Genomic DNA, 13,223 nt, shown 5'->3' with positions numbered 1-13,223 from the left:
AGCAGTGAAGGTGGTAATAGGGGCCGCTCCCACACAGATTTTTTCTTACAAACGCTGTGTTAGGGGATTTCGTTTCCTTTCATCTATTTTCTCATTAATCTCAAGCCCACTTGCTAGACTTTCTTGATATTTTCTTAGTGTATTCCAGCAGGAGCGAGATGTTTTCCCTGGCTGTCTTAACTGCGCAACTGCAATAATGTATCGCCAAGCCCCGATCGATTGGTCCTGATTGATACAGCCATGGATTCCTTAGCAAGCAATTTCAGCAACGGCTCAGACAAGAGCTACTACACAAAAGGCAAGGCAGAGAAGAGTTTACTGCAGTTTTTAAAAGGACACGCATTGATTAGCATGGTCATTAGGACAGATGAATGATCCTACGGAAAAAAACTACAGTGCACAGAAGAGACCGAGAACTGGAAGGACACAAAAACATCAAGTTTAAAATAATGCTGTTCGTATATTCATCTAGACACGTTATTCATTAAATTAATCTAAATTGATGAGAAACAAAATTCTACAATCAGAATCAGAAGTGTTTCATGGTCATCGTCTCTCAAATATCTTTTAAGGCTCAGTTTCACCTCATGAACCACTAAATGTTAAGAGGGCCATTTCATGGAAAACATTCATTTTAATGCATCGGTAATGTTTATGTATGACCTACTGCAGCAAAAACTAGTCATCTATAAATCATACTGGCATCGGAATTATGAACATATTAAAGTATGACTGTTCATGTTTACAAAACACCTAACTGTATTCATACTTCCGGAACATGTGAAGAGGTTAGAAAATCGGAACAATGGTGCTTTACATATCTTAAAGGTACAGAAGCAAACATTTCATTCAATAATTTCAGTCCCATAGTTTTGGTTTTAATTACATGTAGAATGATACAAAAAAAATAGAATATGGGCCCTCTGCTTGTGAATGTGAGAGCTGTGTGTGTGTGGGTGTGTGTGTGTGTGTGTGTGGGCATGTTTTCGTGAAATATCAGGACACAAATGTGTATAATGACATGGGTATGACATAGGTATTACAAAAAGAGGGTGAAATATGAGGACGTTCCCCATGTCCTCACTTTTCAAAATGCTTATAAATCACACAGAACAAGGTTATGTGAGGGTTAGGTTTAGGGGCAGGGGCAGTGTAAGGGGATAGAAAATACGGTTTGTACGGTATAAAAACCATCACGCCTATGGAATGTCCTCACATTTCACAAAAACAAACATGTGTGTGTGTGTGTGTGTGTGTGTGTGTGTGTGTGTGTGTGTGTGTGTGTGTGTGTGTGTGTGTGTGTGTGTGTGTGTGTGTGTGTGTGTGTGTGTGTGTGTGTGTGTGTGTGTGTGTGGTTCAGGTATACCCTACCTTATGAGGACAAAATGTCCCCACAAATACATTTTTGGTCCTCACAAGGAAAACAGCTTCATACATTGAAAATGTAATAATGCAGAAAGTGTTCTGTGATGGGTAGGGTTAGGGGATAAAATATAGAGTTTATGCACTATAAAAATCATTATGTCTATGGAATGTCCTCATAAAACATGAAAACCCAATGTGTGCATGTGTGTTCAGAAGTGTTATGCAAAGGACCACTTACCTGCAATACTAGCAAAGATTTCGCTGACACCAATGAGGACGTATTGAGGCACTTGCCACCATATAGGTAGATCGGCTGCATAGTATGTAACTCCACCGAGGGACTGCGGGATGGGGTCTTGTGTGTGGACAATGTCCAGCCTCTTTGTCTCTAAAATGCCTGAAAGGGGCAAGAAAGAATGTATAAGATAAAAATGACTAATAAATACCTCAAAACATTTAAACAAAATGTTGGCAGTGAAGAATTTCAGGTCATCTGTGTTTCAGTATTTTGAGTTGTGATAGATTTTAGCCTATATATAGCATCGGGGAGATTAATTACCCAATATTTGAGTATTGGCATCAATTTTGTCTGCTTGGCCGATTAACAGAAGTGTTAGTTCTTCCTTATTTTAATTCAAAATCTAGCACACATCAATGGATGATTTTTTGGTTTTAAATTCATTTGAGGAAACAATTTTGTGTAGACCGTTTGCCATCATTAAATTATATTACATCACTTTGATACTTTACAAATAAAATGACACTTTGAAAATGTAAGATTTGTAGGTTCACTTTGCTATTTTTTTTACTAAAATATTCCCATACTCTTGAACACTGAAGTTGTTTTAAATTTGAATAATAGTTCACAATATTACTGTTTTTATTCAATTTGAATTCAATTAATTGAATTAAAGTGTATATGGCAGTGTATATAAATTACAGCAAACAAATCAGCAATAAATCAACTATCGAGCACACTGCTTTCTAAATATTGGCAGCAGCTATTGAAAAACTAGGTGTTGAGCATGTGTGTGTGTCAGGGTGTTAGATCAGATACATGTGTGCACGTCTGGAGGGAAAGTAACAGTGCATGAAAAAAGTATGAACAGTCCATTAATGGATTAAGTGTCAGGTCAATGCTAGTGCTTCACACAGGTCACAAACAGCTTATCCCCAACACATAAAAACATGTTCGCACACACAAAATTATACCAGGCCGGATCTGGCAGGTAATCAGAATGGCGCAGAGATTGTCAGTCTGGTCTAGCTAAAAGCTTGATCCAATAATAGCCACGTTGAAGGTGCAATTCAGATAACTCCTTGTGGGATCCCAATCATACAGACATGCACATATTACCATTTTTGAAGGGGTATGACCTTGTATTTCATATGCTTAAAATAGCAGTGTGGTGCATCTATAGCGCGCCACTAACACAAAGTGCTTCAGTTAACAAAACGGTAACTTTTTTTCCTCTCTTCCCTCTCATCTTTCATTCCCCCCTCCACCCCTCACCCAAACACCAGAAGCGTTCCGCTCTGATCTGTGGCTGTGGCATCAAATTTAGATCGGAATACAAATGATGCCTGGAAAAAAACATTCTTTTGGCTAAAAGTGCGACCCGGTGCAGATTACAGTCCTCACTTTTGCACTTCCAAGAGATTCTAAACCCAGATTGAAAAAAAACCCTCTCCCTTATTTCTGGGGAAAATTGAGCAGAAAGTGCAACTGCCCCAAGGCATTGTCTACTGTGTGGCAGGCGTGTGTGTTTGCAGCTTTGTTGTCGGCACAGCTTGCCGTGGAAATGACTGCTTCCTGAGTGCAGGACAACAAGTGTGTCCAGGTGTGTGGGCATCATCTGTGCCTACGGGTAAGGTTGGTTTCAGAGCAATGCCTCTGCCAAGCACCCATCTGTTTGGAAAACGTTGTGTAAATGTTGAGAGGAGGCTTTGGCAGTGGTATTTTAAAACGCACCTAAGCCCTGCTGGGTTCAGCTACTGGGTAGACACAGATTAAAAGTGCTTCAATACACTGGAGTTAAGAGGCATAAGCCTTGTGTGTAAGCACATGAGCGTTTACACATGTGCTAGGTGGCAAACCCCTGAAGAAAAAGAGAAAAGCAAATAATCTAATCTAATTTAAAACTCAGGGATTTCACCATCTACAGTTCATAATATTACAAAAAAAGTTCACACAATGCAGACAGAAAGGTCATAAATGCCCATGATCTTCAAGCCCTCAGATGGGAAAACAGATTTACCAATAGAGACAGACTTGCTGCAAAGTGGAAAGGTGTGCTGGAGCCTACATTTAAAATTATTTTAGGAACTAATAGACAAGACAGGCAAGCCACTGAAGAAAAAGAGAAAATCAAATAATCCAATTTTCACAATACAATCAATTCCTGATAAATATACAGTGCCACCCTATCTTCATTTTCCCAGTGAATATTGTTAGAGTTCTGCTCATAACTTTACATATAGCCCTTGCTTAATGTGCTTAATGATTTTTTTAAATAAGTGGTATCAAAATTGCATTGTTTTTTTTTTGTCTATTTAGTACTGCCCTGTAAGTTATTTGACTTAGACTTATCTACATCCTGTAAAACAAAACTGAACAACATTTATATTAAGTTATTGGTTAGTCTTGTGGAATCCACTTAACCAATTGATGCATGATTTATTAGATTAAAAAGGAGTGGAAATCAGTTTTCTTTTGTTGCCAAATCCCAATCTGTATTGTGACACACTGTATGTATATTGAGCAATAGAAGATTATGGTAAACATAGCAAGGGTCAAAGGTCATCACCAATGATGTCTGGATGTATCGTCACACACTTCAGTGCATATAGCGTTAAAAATATAGGTACAATATTTTCTTCGCACTAAGTGTAAACAGTGTTAGATGCCATTTATACTTAGTACAAATAGTGGTAAATACTATTTGCACCTCAGAGTATTGTAGTACATTATATATATATATATATATATATATATATATATATATATATATATATATATATATATATATATATATATATATATATATATATATATATATATATATATATATATATATATATATATATATATATATATATATATATATATATATATATATATATATATATATATATATATATATATATATATATTAAAAACAAAAATGGATGCTGTCTTATTGGGATCTTGCTTGTCCCCATTCTTAAAGCCCATCCCTACACCTACCCCTAAACATAACCTGCTGATCTGTAAAGGTGTCCTCAAAGGATTTGGAAGGGAGCCATGAAGAATGGGATTGGAAAAAGACGATTTCAAATTCTGACAAGTTGTGTCAAATGTTAAATCCATACTCTCCACACAACTGCTCCTATTAAAGGGATACTTCACTTCTTGCAAAATGAGCTTTCAACAAAAAGTTAAAAAAAAGTATATATTATATTATATATATATATATATATATATATATATATATATATATATATATATATATATATATATATATATATATATATATATATATATATATATATATATATATATATATATATATATATATATATATATATATATATATATATATATATATATATATATATAAAAAAAAGAAATTAAAAAAGAAAAGAAATCGTTGCTACCTGACAAGAGAAAACAAAGAAAAAAAGGCTGTTGTCTTCCCACCAGTCTGCAAATACCACCACCATCAAATACCGCCTTGTTTTAGTATAAGTCATAATGGTGTCGACTTGTATTGTTCCCGGGTGCAAGAATTCAAAGAGTAAACATTTAGTGTGAGCGAGTTACTCTGGTTTCCATGATCCAGCACACTGTATGCGGTGGCTAAAGGCTGCAAAGAATCATAAAATTGAGAGAACGCTGTGACGGAAAATTTGAAAAACCTCTGTGTTTCAAACTGGATGACCACAAACACAGTATTATGCCAAATGGAGGAGAAAAACTGAAAGAAACTGCCATTATGTCGGTTCCGCCAAACCCTTTAAGCAAAATGCTGTCGCAAACAGGTAAGATAGCTGTTGCCATAGTGTTCCACTTTTACCATAATGCTGTTTAAAGAGTAGACAGTATGATACAATTATTAGTGATAAACCTACCCTTCCATTAACTGTTCTATTCATATCCCTCAATCGATCCAACGGTCCGTGGGTGGGGATACGAAAAAGTTCTCAGTTTCACGAAAACTGAAGCTGTTAGTTACACTTTAACAGATGGGTTTCTTTTGTAATTTTGTCTGGCTCAATAAAATGGGTGAAGTTAGTGTATAGGGGCTATTTGCATTTTGTGTAACAGAAAATTAAAATGATAACAGTACAAAAGACACAATAATTTGATGTTTTTGCTAACTAACTTTGTTGTCCCAAAAATCTAAACTCATTTTAAGCTTAATGACTGCTCCAAAAAAGTTGGAACAAGGGCATTGTAAAACTGGGTAATGTAAGATTGAGGAATGTTCAGAAACACCCGTTTAGAAAATTCTACAAGTAAATGTGTAAAGAATAAAATGGGCATTCTTGACATACTCTGTAGTTTTCAAACAACAATGGTTCAAGGTTCCAAATTCTAAAAAAAATGGGTGATCAAATCTGCCATTGTTTTGGAGTTTCTCAAAAGAAACATTTCATCATCTACAGTTCATAAAATTACAAAAAGATTCACACAACGCAGACAGAAAGGAATCCATAGAAGAAGAAAAAATAAATGCCTATGATCTTCAAGCCCTCAGATGGGAAAACAGAGGGGGGGGAAGTATTGGTAAATCTGAGACAGACTTGCTGCAAAGTGGAAGGGTGTGCTGGGGTCTGACAAGTCTACATTTCAAATTATTTTATTAATTAATAGACATTTTCCCAATCGATGCCCTCAATTGTAAGTAACATTACAAACAAAATAAATACCTTTCAAGAGATACAACTCTTTGTTGTTCCTGCTCCTGGGGTTTTATTCAGAGCAAGGAGTCACAAATCTTTCAGAGATTCAGATAAAAGTTGCAATTATTTGCAATTATTTGTTGAGATTCCATTTCATACACATCCTTGACTCTTTGAATAATTGCCTGCAATTTACTTTTACATTGCATGTGCCCACAGGTGACATTTGTGTGTGTGTGTGTGTGTGTGTGTGTGTGTGTGTGTGTGTGTGTGTGTGTGTGTGTGTGTGTGTGTGTGTGTGTGTGTGTGTGTGTGTGTGTGTTAATGCACTCAAGTGAATGCTAAGAAACCGAGTATGGCTAAGAAAGAAAGAAAAAGAAAGAGTGAAGGGGTACAGAAAAGAAAGAACTGCATGATTACTATACATTTGGAATTAATGAGGGGCACTAAAAGACTAATTTCCCAAGATATCTCATCTATATAATAAGTCCCATAAGTGGGATCCATTATGTCACAGGCATACACACTCACCACTCCATGTATCTTAATATACACACACACGTCTAATAGTTCTCTCTCACACACATACACACTTTTTATAGAATCCATTCACACATAGTAAGCATCCTTAAACCTTGCTTGTATCAGGTAGCGGTTATTAATGAGTCGGTCTGTGTCATTGAGTGGGAGTACAAAGGATGGGACGCTCTCTTTCTCTCTCAAGGAGAGCATGAGTCCCAAAGGTTCTCATTAGTTTGATCTCTACAACACACACACACAAAGTGTGATATGAACGTGGTTTGCACATACTGATTCCGCAAGAGTGTGGCAACGAGTTTCCCCCACACTTTGCTACATCAAAGCAATGGTTATTATTAGATAACATCTGTATTGTGCATTGCATACTAGTCTTACTGTGTTCAGGCTTTGTCATGCAATACCAAGGTCATTTTCTTGTGAATCATTTTAAAACAGTGGTTCTCAGCTGTTTTTGCTTTAGGACCCAGTTTTTTTCCCCCACATTGGACATGGAGTGGTGACCCAAAATTGTCCTTAAAATCCAATGCTGAAACATATCAATCAGTTTATTATTAAAAGCTGCTTGAAAATGTCAGTGGTTTCATGCTCTCATTCACATTTTATATTAATTTAAAGGGTTAGTTCACCTAAAATGAAAATTCAAACATTTATTCACCCTCATGTCATTGCAAATCACAAGACCTTCATTCAAACACACCTTCATTTGAAACACAATTGAAGGTTTTTAATAAAACCTGAGAGATTTTGGTCTCTCCATTAGAAGTCATTCAACCAAAACTTTGAAGCTTCAAAAAGAATAAAATGCAAGTAAAAACGGAATTCATATGAATCGAGCAGCCGTCTAAAGTCTTTTGAAGCGAACCAATGAGGTTTGTTCTTGCGTGTCAAGCAAGCATGTTTGAGCTTCCATTTACCATATTTGATGTGTTTTATATAAGTCACACAGGTATATTTGCGGCAATACATTGCAATACAGCCAACAATACATTGTATGAGTCCAAATTATTGATTTTTCTTTTTTGCCAAAAATTATTAGGATATCCTACCTTAAATTTATCAAAAATGTATTATTAGTAGTAATATGCATTGCTAAGGACTTCATTTGGACAACTTTAAAGTAAATTTTCTCAATATTTAGATTTTTTGGCATCTTCAGATTCCAGATCTTCAAATAGTTGTATCTCGGTCAAATATTGTCCTATTCTAACAAACCATACATCAATGGAAAGCTTATTTATTCAGCCCTTATGACTGGTTTTGTGGTCCAGGGTCATATATGTAAATAAATCTGAAGACTTGGATTAAACTCAATTAACATGGATTGTAAATTAAAGTTATGGTGGAATGGACTTTCAAAGGAGGGACAGAAATCTGTCAGATTTCATCTGCATTTGTGTTTCGAAGATGAACAACAATCTTATGGATTTGCAACGACATTAGAGATTATGACAGAATTTTTGTTTTGGGTATGTTTTTTGCCGATTAGAGCATGTCACGCAACCTGTCCATGTTAGCATCTGCAAAATTGAATGTCAAAATACTATACATTTTGTGAATGCATAGTATTTGATGTGGAAAGTGTTTTTCTTTTAATCTGATTTATGAAATGGTTAAGTTGTAATTTAGTATTTGCACTAACACTTCTTTTGTTGATGTGTTTACTATTGAAACAACTAAACAATTGAGACAATTAAAGTGGGATGTGAACTTATTTTAATCGTCAATCTTTAGTCACAACCTGACAAAACCAAAACTTTTCTACTTGCAATTGCATCTCAGATGCAAGTGGAATTATCAGGTAATGACAGGCCATTTCCTTGGACAAAAATGTACACATGCCCCTGGAAACAAGATAAAAGCATTGATATTTCTAAACAGAAAAAGGTGCACACATGCTAAAATTGTACTTTGTCTGCTTTTAGATGTACTAGCCTGTCGATGACCTTAAAACTAACAAACATGGACTAAGAGCCACTTGCATTTTAGGTCTTCAAGTTGCTGGTCTGTCATTAGTCTTATGAATCAGACAGTCCTTGAACTGTATGCTGGTACGCTGTCTAGTGAACACAAAATTGGCAAGAGCATTCTCAAAACTGCAACCGACAATCTGATTGATTGGTTTTACTCAATTTCCAGGGGTGCTTCAGGGTGCACAGGTTTTTATCAGCAAACCAGGAAATATTGTTTACAAGATCTCAGGCTGTTAGAATGAGTGCTCTTGAGGAAGACCTCGAAGCTGGATTTGGAAAAGTTTGTAGCACTGAATCTCTGAACAAGTTTACATGCACAGCCTCACACTGATTACATTGTATATAACTGCAAGCGTGTAAGATCACATCAATTATGTTTTGTACTGAGTTACATTAGTTTCATAAAATAAAATAAGCTGGAAGAGACTATCTGAATGATGTGTTAAACAACATGCCATAGTTTAAGTGGGTTGTTGTCGGCCTGAATAATCAGCAATGTGGACTACGTTTTATGTTGTATCAGGCATCGGTCATCTTCGCCAGGGATCAGTATATTAAAGTGAAAACAAATCAGGTGAAGTAAACACCTGAAAACTGCAATAATGCAGCAAATCACTTGACGTCAGTCTCTCATTATTTTGACGGTTTTGAGTTTTTCTGAACTTTGGGGTGTTTACTGCTTAAAGAATCCCTCATGATGACTACAAACACACATTTACTCAGTTTGATGGCAGCTTAGACAGATGAGGAATTTAAAGAAAATATGTCTAAACCTTTCTCTCCCTCACCATGCAGAGTTTGACAGTGGTTTAAAAGAGTCAGGGAGAGTCAAAGAAAGAAAGACAGACAGGGTGGGAGAGAAAAATATTCATATACTTTCCTCACACTCCAGAGCACATCTCCCAAAACTCATCTCACTCAAAAAGCGCTTTAGTCTGAAATATGTCAATGTCTGGATACAGCGCACACTGTCAAGCTGACTAAGCTCGGTTTAATCCACTGGGCAGAGCTCGAATTGGACTAGGGACTGACTGAAGTGCTGGGCGCAGTCAAACCGAACAATGAGATACTGCGACCTGTCAACGGTGTCTTCTTCTACAACCTCCGAACAGGCACTCCACGACACTCAAAATGTGACTCGAACTTTCGTGTATGTGTGGACATGGTCTCAAAAAGTGTTGTCTTCGTAACAAGGCATCAACTGTGTACAGAACTTCAGACAGACAAGCGAGCCAAAAACACTTGGAAGGAAAGTGGTGAAGTTTTGGAGAGATTGCTGTGCCTCAAAATCTAGTAAGCCGCCTACACAAAGAGCTTCGTTTCATCTTCTGATATGAAGGTCATCTCAAAACTGTAGTTAGCAAGATTATGCTACCATCTAAGATCAAGTCTCAATATTAAGGATATTTTCTGTTTGCTCAGTCGGGACAGTAATGCAGCTTTGTACTGCCAATATTTTCATGGCACTACAAAAACAAAATGTATTAATGTGTTGCAGAAAGAAATGTTTTTCATTAAATATTAGATTTATACAAGACACTTTAGAACTGAGAATCAATAGGGAAAAAAGTGCACCGATCAGACATAACATTATGGCCTAATATTGTGTTGGTCCCCCTTTTGCTGCCAAAACAGCCCTGACCCGTCGAGGCATGGACTCCCCTAGACCCCTGAGGGAGTGCTGTGGTATCCGGCACTAAGATGCAGCAGATCCTTTAAGTCCTGTATGTTGCAAGGTGGGTCTCCATGGATCGGATTTGTTTGTTCAGCACATCCCACAAGACAAGTCAACACATCAGACTCATTGTTGTGCTCCTCAAACCATTCCTGAACCATTTTTGCTTTGTGGCAGGGTGCAATATCCAACTGAAAGTGGCCACAGCCACCAGGGAATACCGTTGAAAGGGTGTACATGGTCTGCAACAATGCTTAGGTAGGTGGTACGTGTCAAACATCCACATGAATGGCAGGACCCAAAGTTTCCCAGCAGAACATTGCCCAAAGCATCACACTGCCTCCGCCGGATTGCCTTCTTCCCATAGTGCATCCTGGTGCCATGTGTTCCCCGGGTAAGCGACGCACGCGCACCCAGCCATCCACATGATGTAAAAGAAAACGTGATTCATCAGACCAGGCCACATTCTTCCATTGCTCCGTGGTCCAGTTCTGATGCTCACGTGACCACTGAAAACTGAAGCCAAAACGTCTCGATCGCCCACAGGTGGTTGGTCCCAGTATAGCTCATAACCCCCGCCCCTCCATGTATTCTAATGGACGCAAGACAAACTAAACAATCAAATTACACTTCAAATATTTTTTTTCCAAAGATGGTTTCTGTTAGCCTGACAAGCCAGACCCACATCAAGATGTTCGGTCTGGGAACTCACCATTGGCAGGGCTCAATCCGAGGGGCAGGATAAACGGTTGTCTTTCAAATTCCCTCTGCACGCAATAGGATAGCGCTACAACCAACCAGAGCAACGAAGAAGGTGAAGCAGAGCTAGTTGACAGATTAAACTTTTGCCGTATCGGGTCGGCAAAACTCTGAACACATCTTCCTTTTTTAAGAATGACTTCAGTGCCGTTCTTTATTCTTTTCTCAAAGAAAAGCTTAACTCCAAGTCTTCCAGAGCCGTGGCCAAAGTCGATTTGAAAGACCGCTGTTCGCCAGCTTCTATACACGGCCAACTCAATACATGATGTGATTGGCCTGACTAGAGTTTGGTTTTTCCAGCTCGCAAGCCAACGGAGAGTTGCTAGACACCCTGGATGCAAATTATATTTGCTGCCGCTAGGGTGCGTCTAAATTTCTAGGCTAGGTTTGTGTCATTTGAGGCAGTTTTTAATCACACTGATTTAATTTAATGTGTTTTTTAAATGAGTTTGTTTTAGTTATTTGATGCTATAAAAACGAGGGGGGGGGGTGACGTCATGATTGACAGTTGAGATTGACAGCTTCTCTGTGTGAAGTTGAAGTGAAGTTGTCACTGAGGCACCAACTGACTTTTTTCTGGATTTTCGGGAGGAGTTTGGAGCTTTAGCTTTAATTTCTACATTTCAGTAACTGTTTATTTCACACCTACATAATTAATTGTTTTGCATCTGCGAGAGTGTGGGCAGGCTTTTGATATCGCGGCTCTACTTCCTGCTCTCTACTGCACAGACTCCGGTCCCGAGGACTCTACTGCGCAGACTCTGTCCCAAATCTGCGGAAGATGTCAACGGCATATTCGGACGTTGGCGGCTTCACTTTTCTTCAGTGGAAGGTAGTTTTTTACGGTCTATGGTTCACCACTGTTTCCTTGGACCACTTTTGATAGATACGGACCACTGCAGACCGGGAACACCCCACAAGAGCTGCAGTTTTGGAGATGCTCTGACCTAGTCGTCTAGCCATCACAATTTGGCCCTTGTCAAACTCGCTCAAATCCATACACTTGCCCATTTTTCTTGCTTCTAACACATCAACTTTGAGGACAAAATGTTCACTTGCTGCCTAATATATCCCACACACTAACAGGTGCCATGATGAAGAGATAATCAGTGTTATTCACTTCACCGGTCACAATGTTATGCCTGATTGGTGCATATTGACTATACATATTTTCCATGGTGTTCCCAAGAACTTTTAAACTTTTGTCAATTCTGCTTTTTTTCTAAACTCACTTTTCCAGGACTGGAAATCACACTTTTGAAATTTCCTGAGTTTCAGGACTTACAGGACTGTGGGAACCCTGTTATTAGGTTCTTAACTTGCAATAATACTTTAACATTATACAGTAAAACAGTTAAATCATGTTATACCGCTGTCTTCCAGTTTATGGATTTAGAGCTTTCACAGCATTTTGTTTATAATTTTTAACATTCTAACCTACTATTTCATTCTTGAAATTTAAACAAATCATAATCCATTTAAAACCAGCTAAATAATTTTACAATTTTACCAAAATAAGTGACATTTATAAGGCATAAACACATAAAAAATTATCAACAAATGTAAGACGAAGCAACAGTTCCGTCAACAGGTCTGACACTTTCACACTGGCTCTGGGTCAGTCTTATTGTTGAGCTATGAAGATACCTAATTTTTGGCAACATTTTAGATAACATCAATTATATCCATCACAAATGGCCAAAAGAAATGTCACGGTAGACAGGGTAGATGTTGAGATAGATTCCTAGTTTTATGGGACTTCTCACAACAAGTGATATTCAAAGTTCCTCAGCAAAAATATGTTAAAAGAGAAGGTGAGAATAATGAAAAGTGCAAAAATGCTGATTCAGGTTGGTATTTTCCAGGACGGTGGGCTGTATGAATATTAACTGTCAGAACAAGCGGGGATATCGATCCACCTTCTGCAGGGTTCAATAGAGCCGGCTCAAGGTTGGACAGGAGTGACAGAATTCAGAGGAGAGATCAGTGGTCTGTGTGAATGTGTCAAGAGCGTGTGGGTGTTTGTGGGT

General features: G+C 37.7%; 1 protein-coding gene across 2 annotated transcripts in view; it reads right to left on the bottom strand.

Annotated features, from left to right (window-relative positions):
• slc15a4 (solute carrier family 15 member 4) overlaps nucleotides 1-13,223 on the bottom strand; it is a 95,790-nt gene that overhangs the window by 44,227 nt on the left and 38,340 nt on the right. For both annotated transcript variants that reach the window (XR_013817298.1, XM_079826811.1), the window contains exon 7: nucleotides 1,604-1,762. Coding sequence is in view for 1 of the 2 variants with exons in the window: in XM_079826811.1 (XP_079682937.1) it covers nucleotides 1,604-1,762 (159 nt within the window). In the remaining variant the exon portion in view is untranslated. The remainder of the gene's footprint in view (nucleotides 1-1,603; nucleotides 1,763-13,223) is intronic.

Source organism: Gobio gobio, assembly GCF_949357685.1.
Source record: "Gobio gobio genome assembly, chromosome: 10".
NCBI lineage: Eukaryota > Metazoa > Chordata > Actinopteri > Cypriniformes > Gobionidae > Gobio > Gobio gobio.
This window is presented reverse-complemented; position numbering and strand designations above follow the sequence as displayed.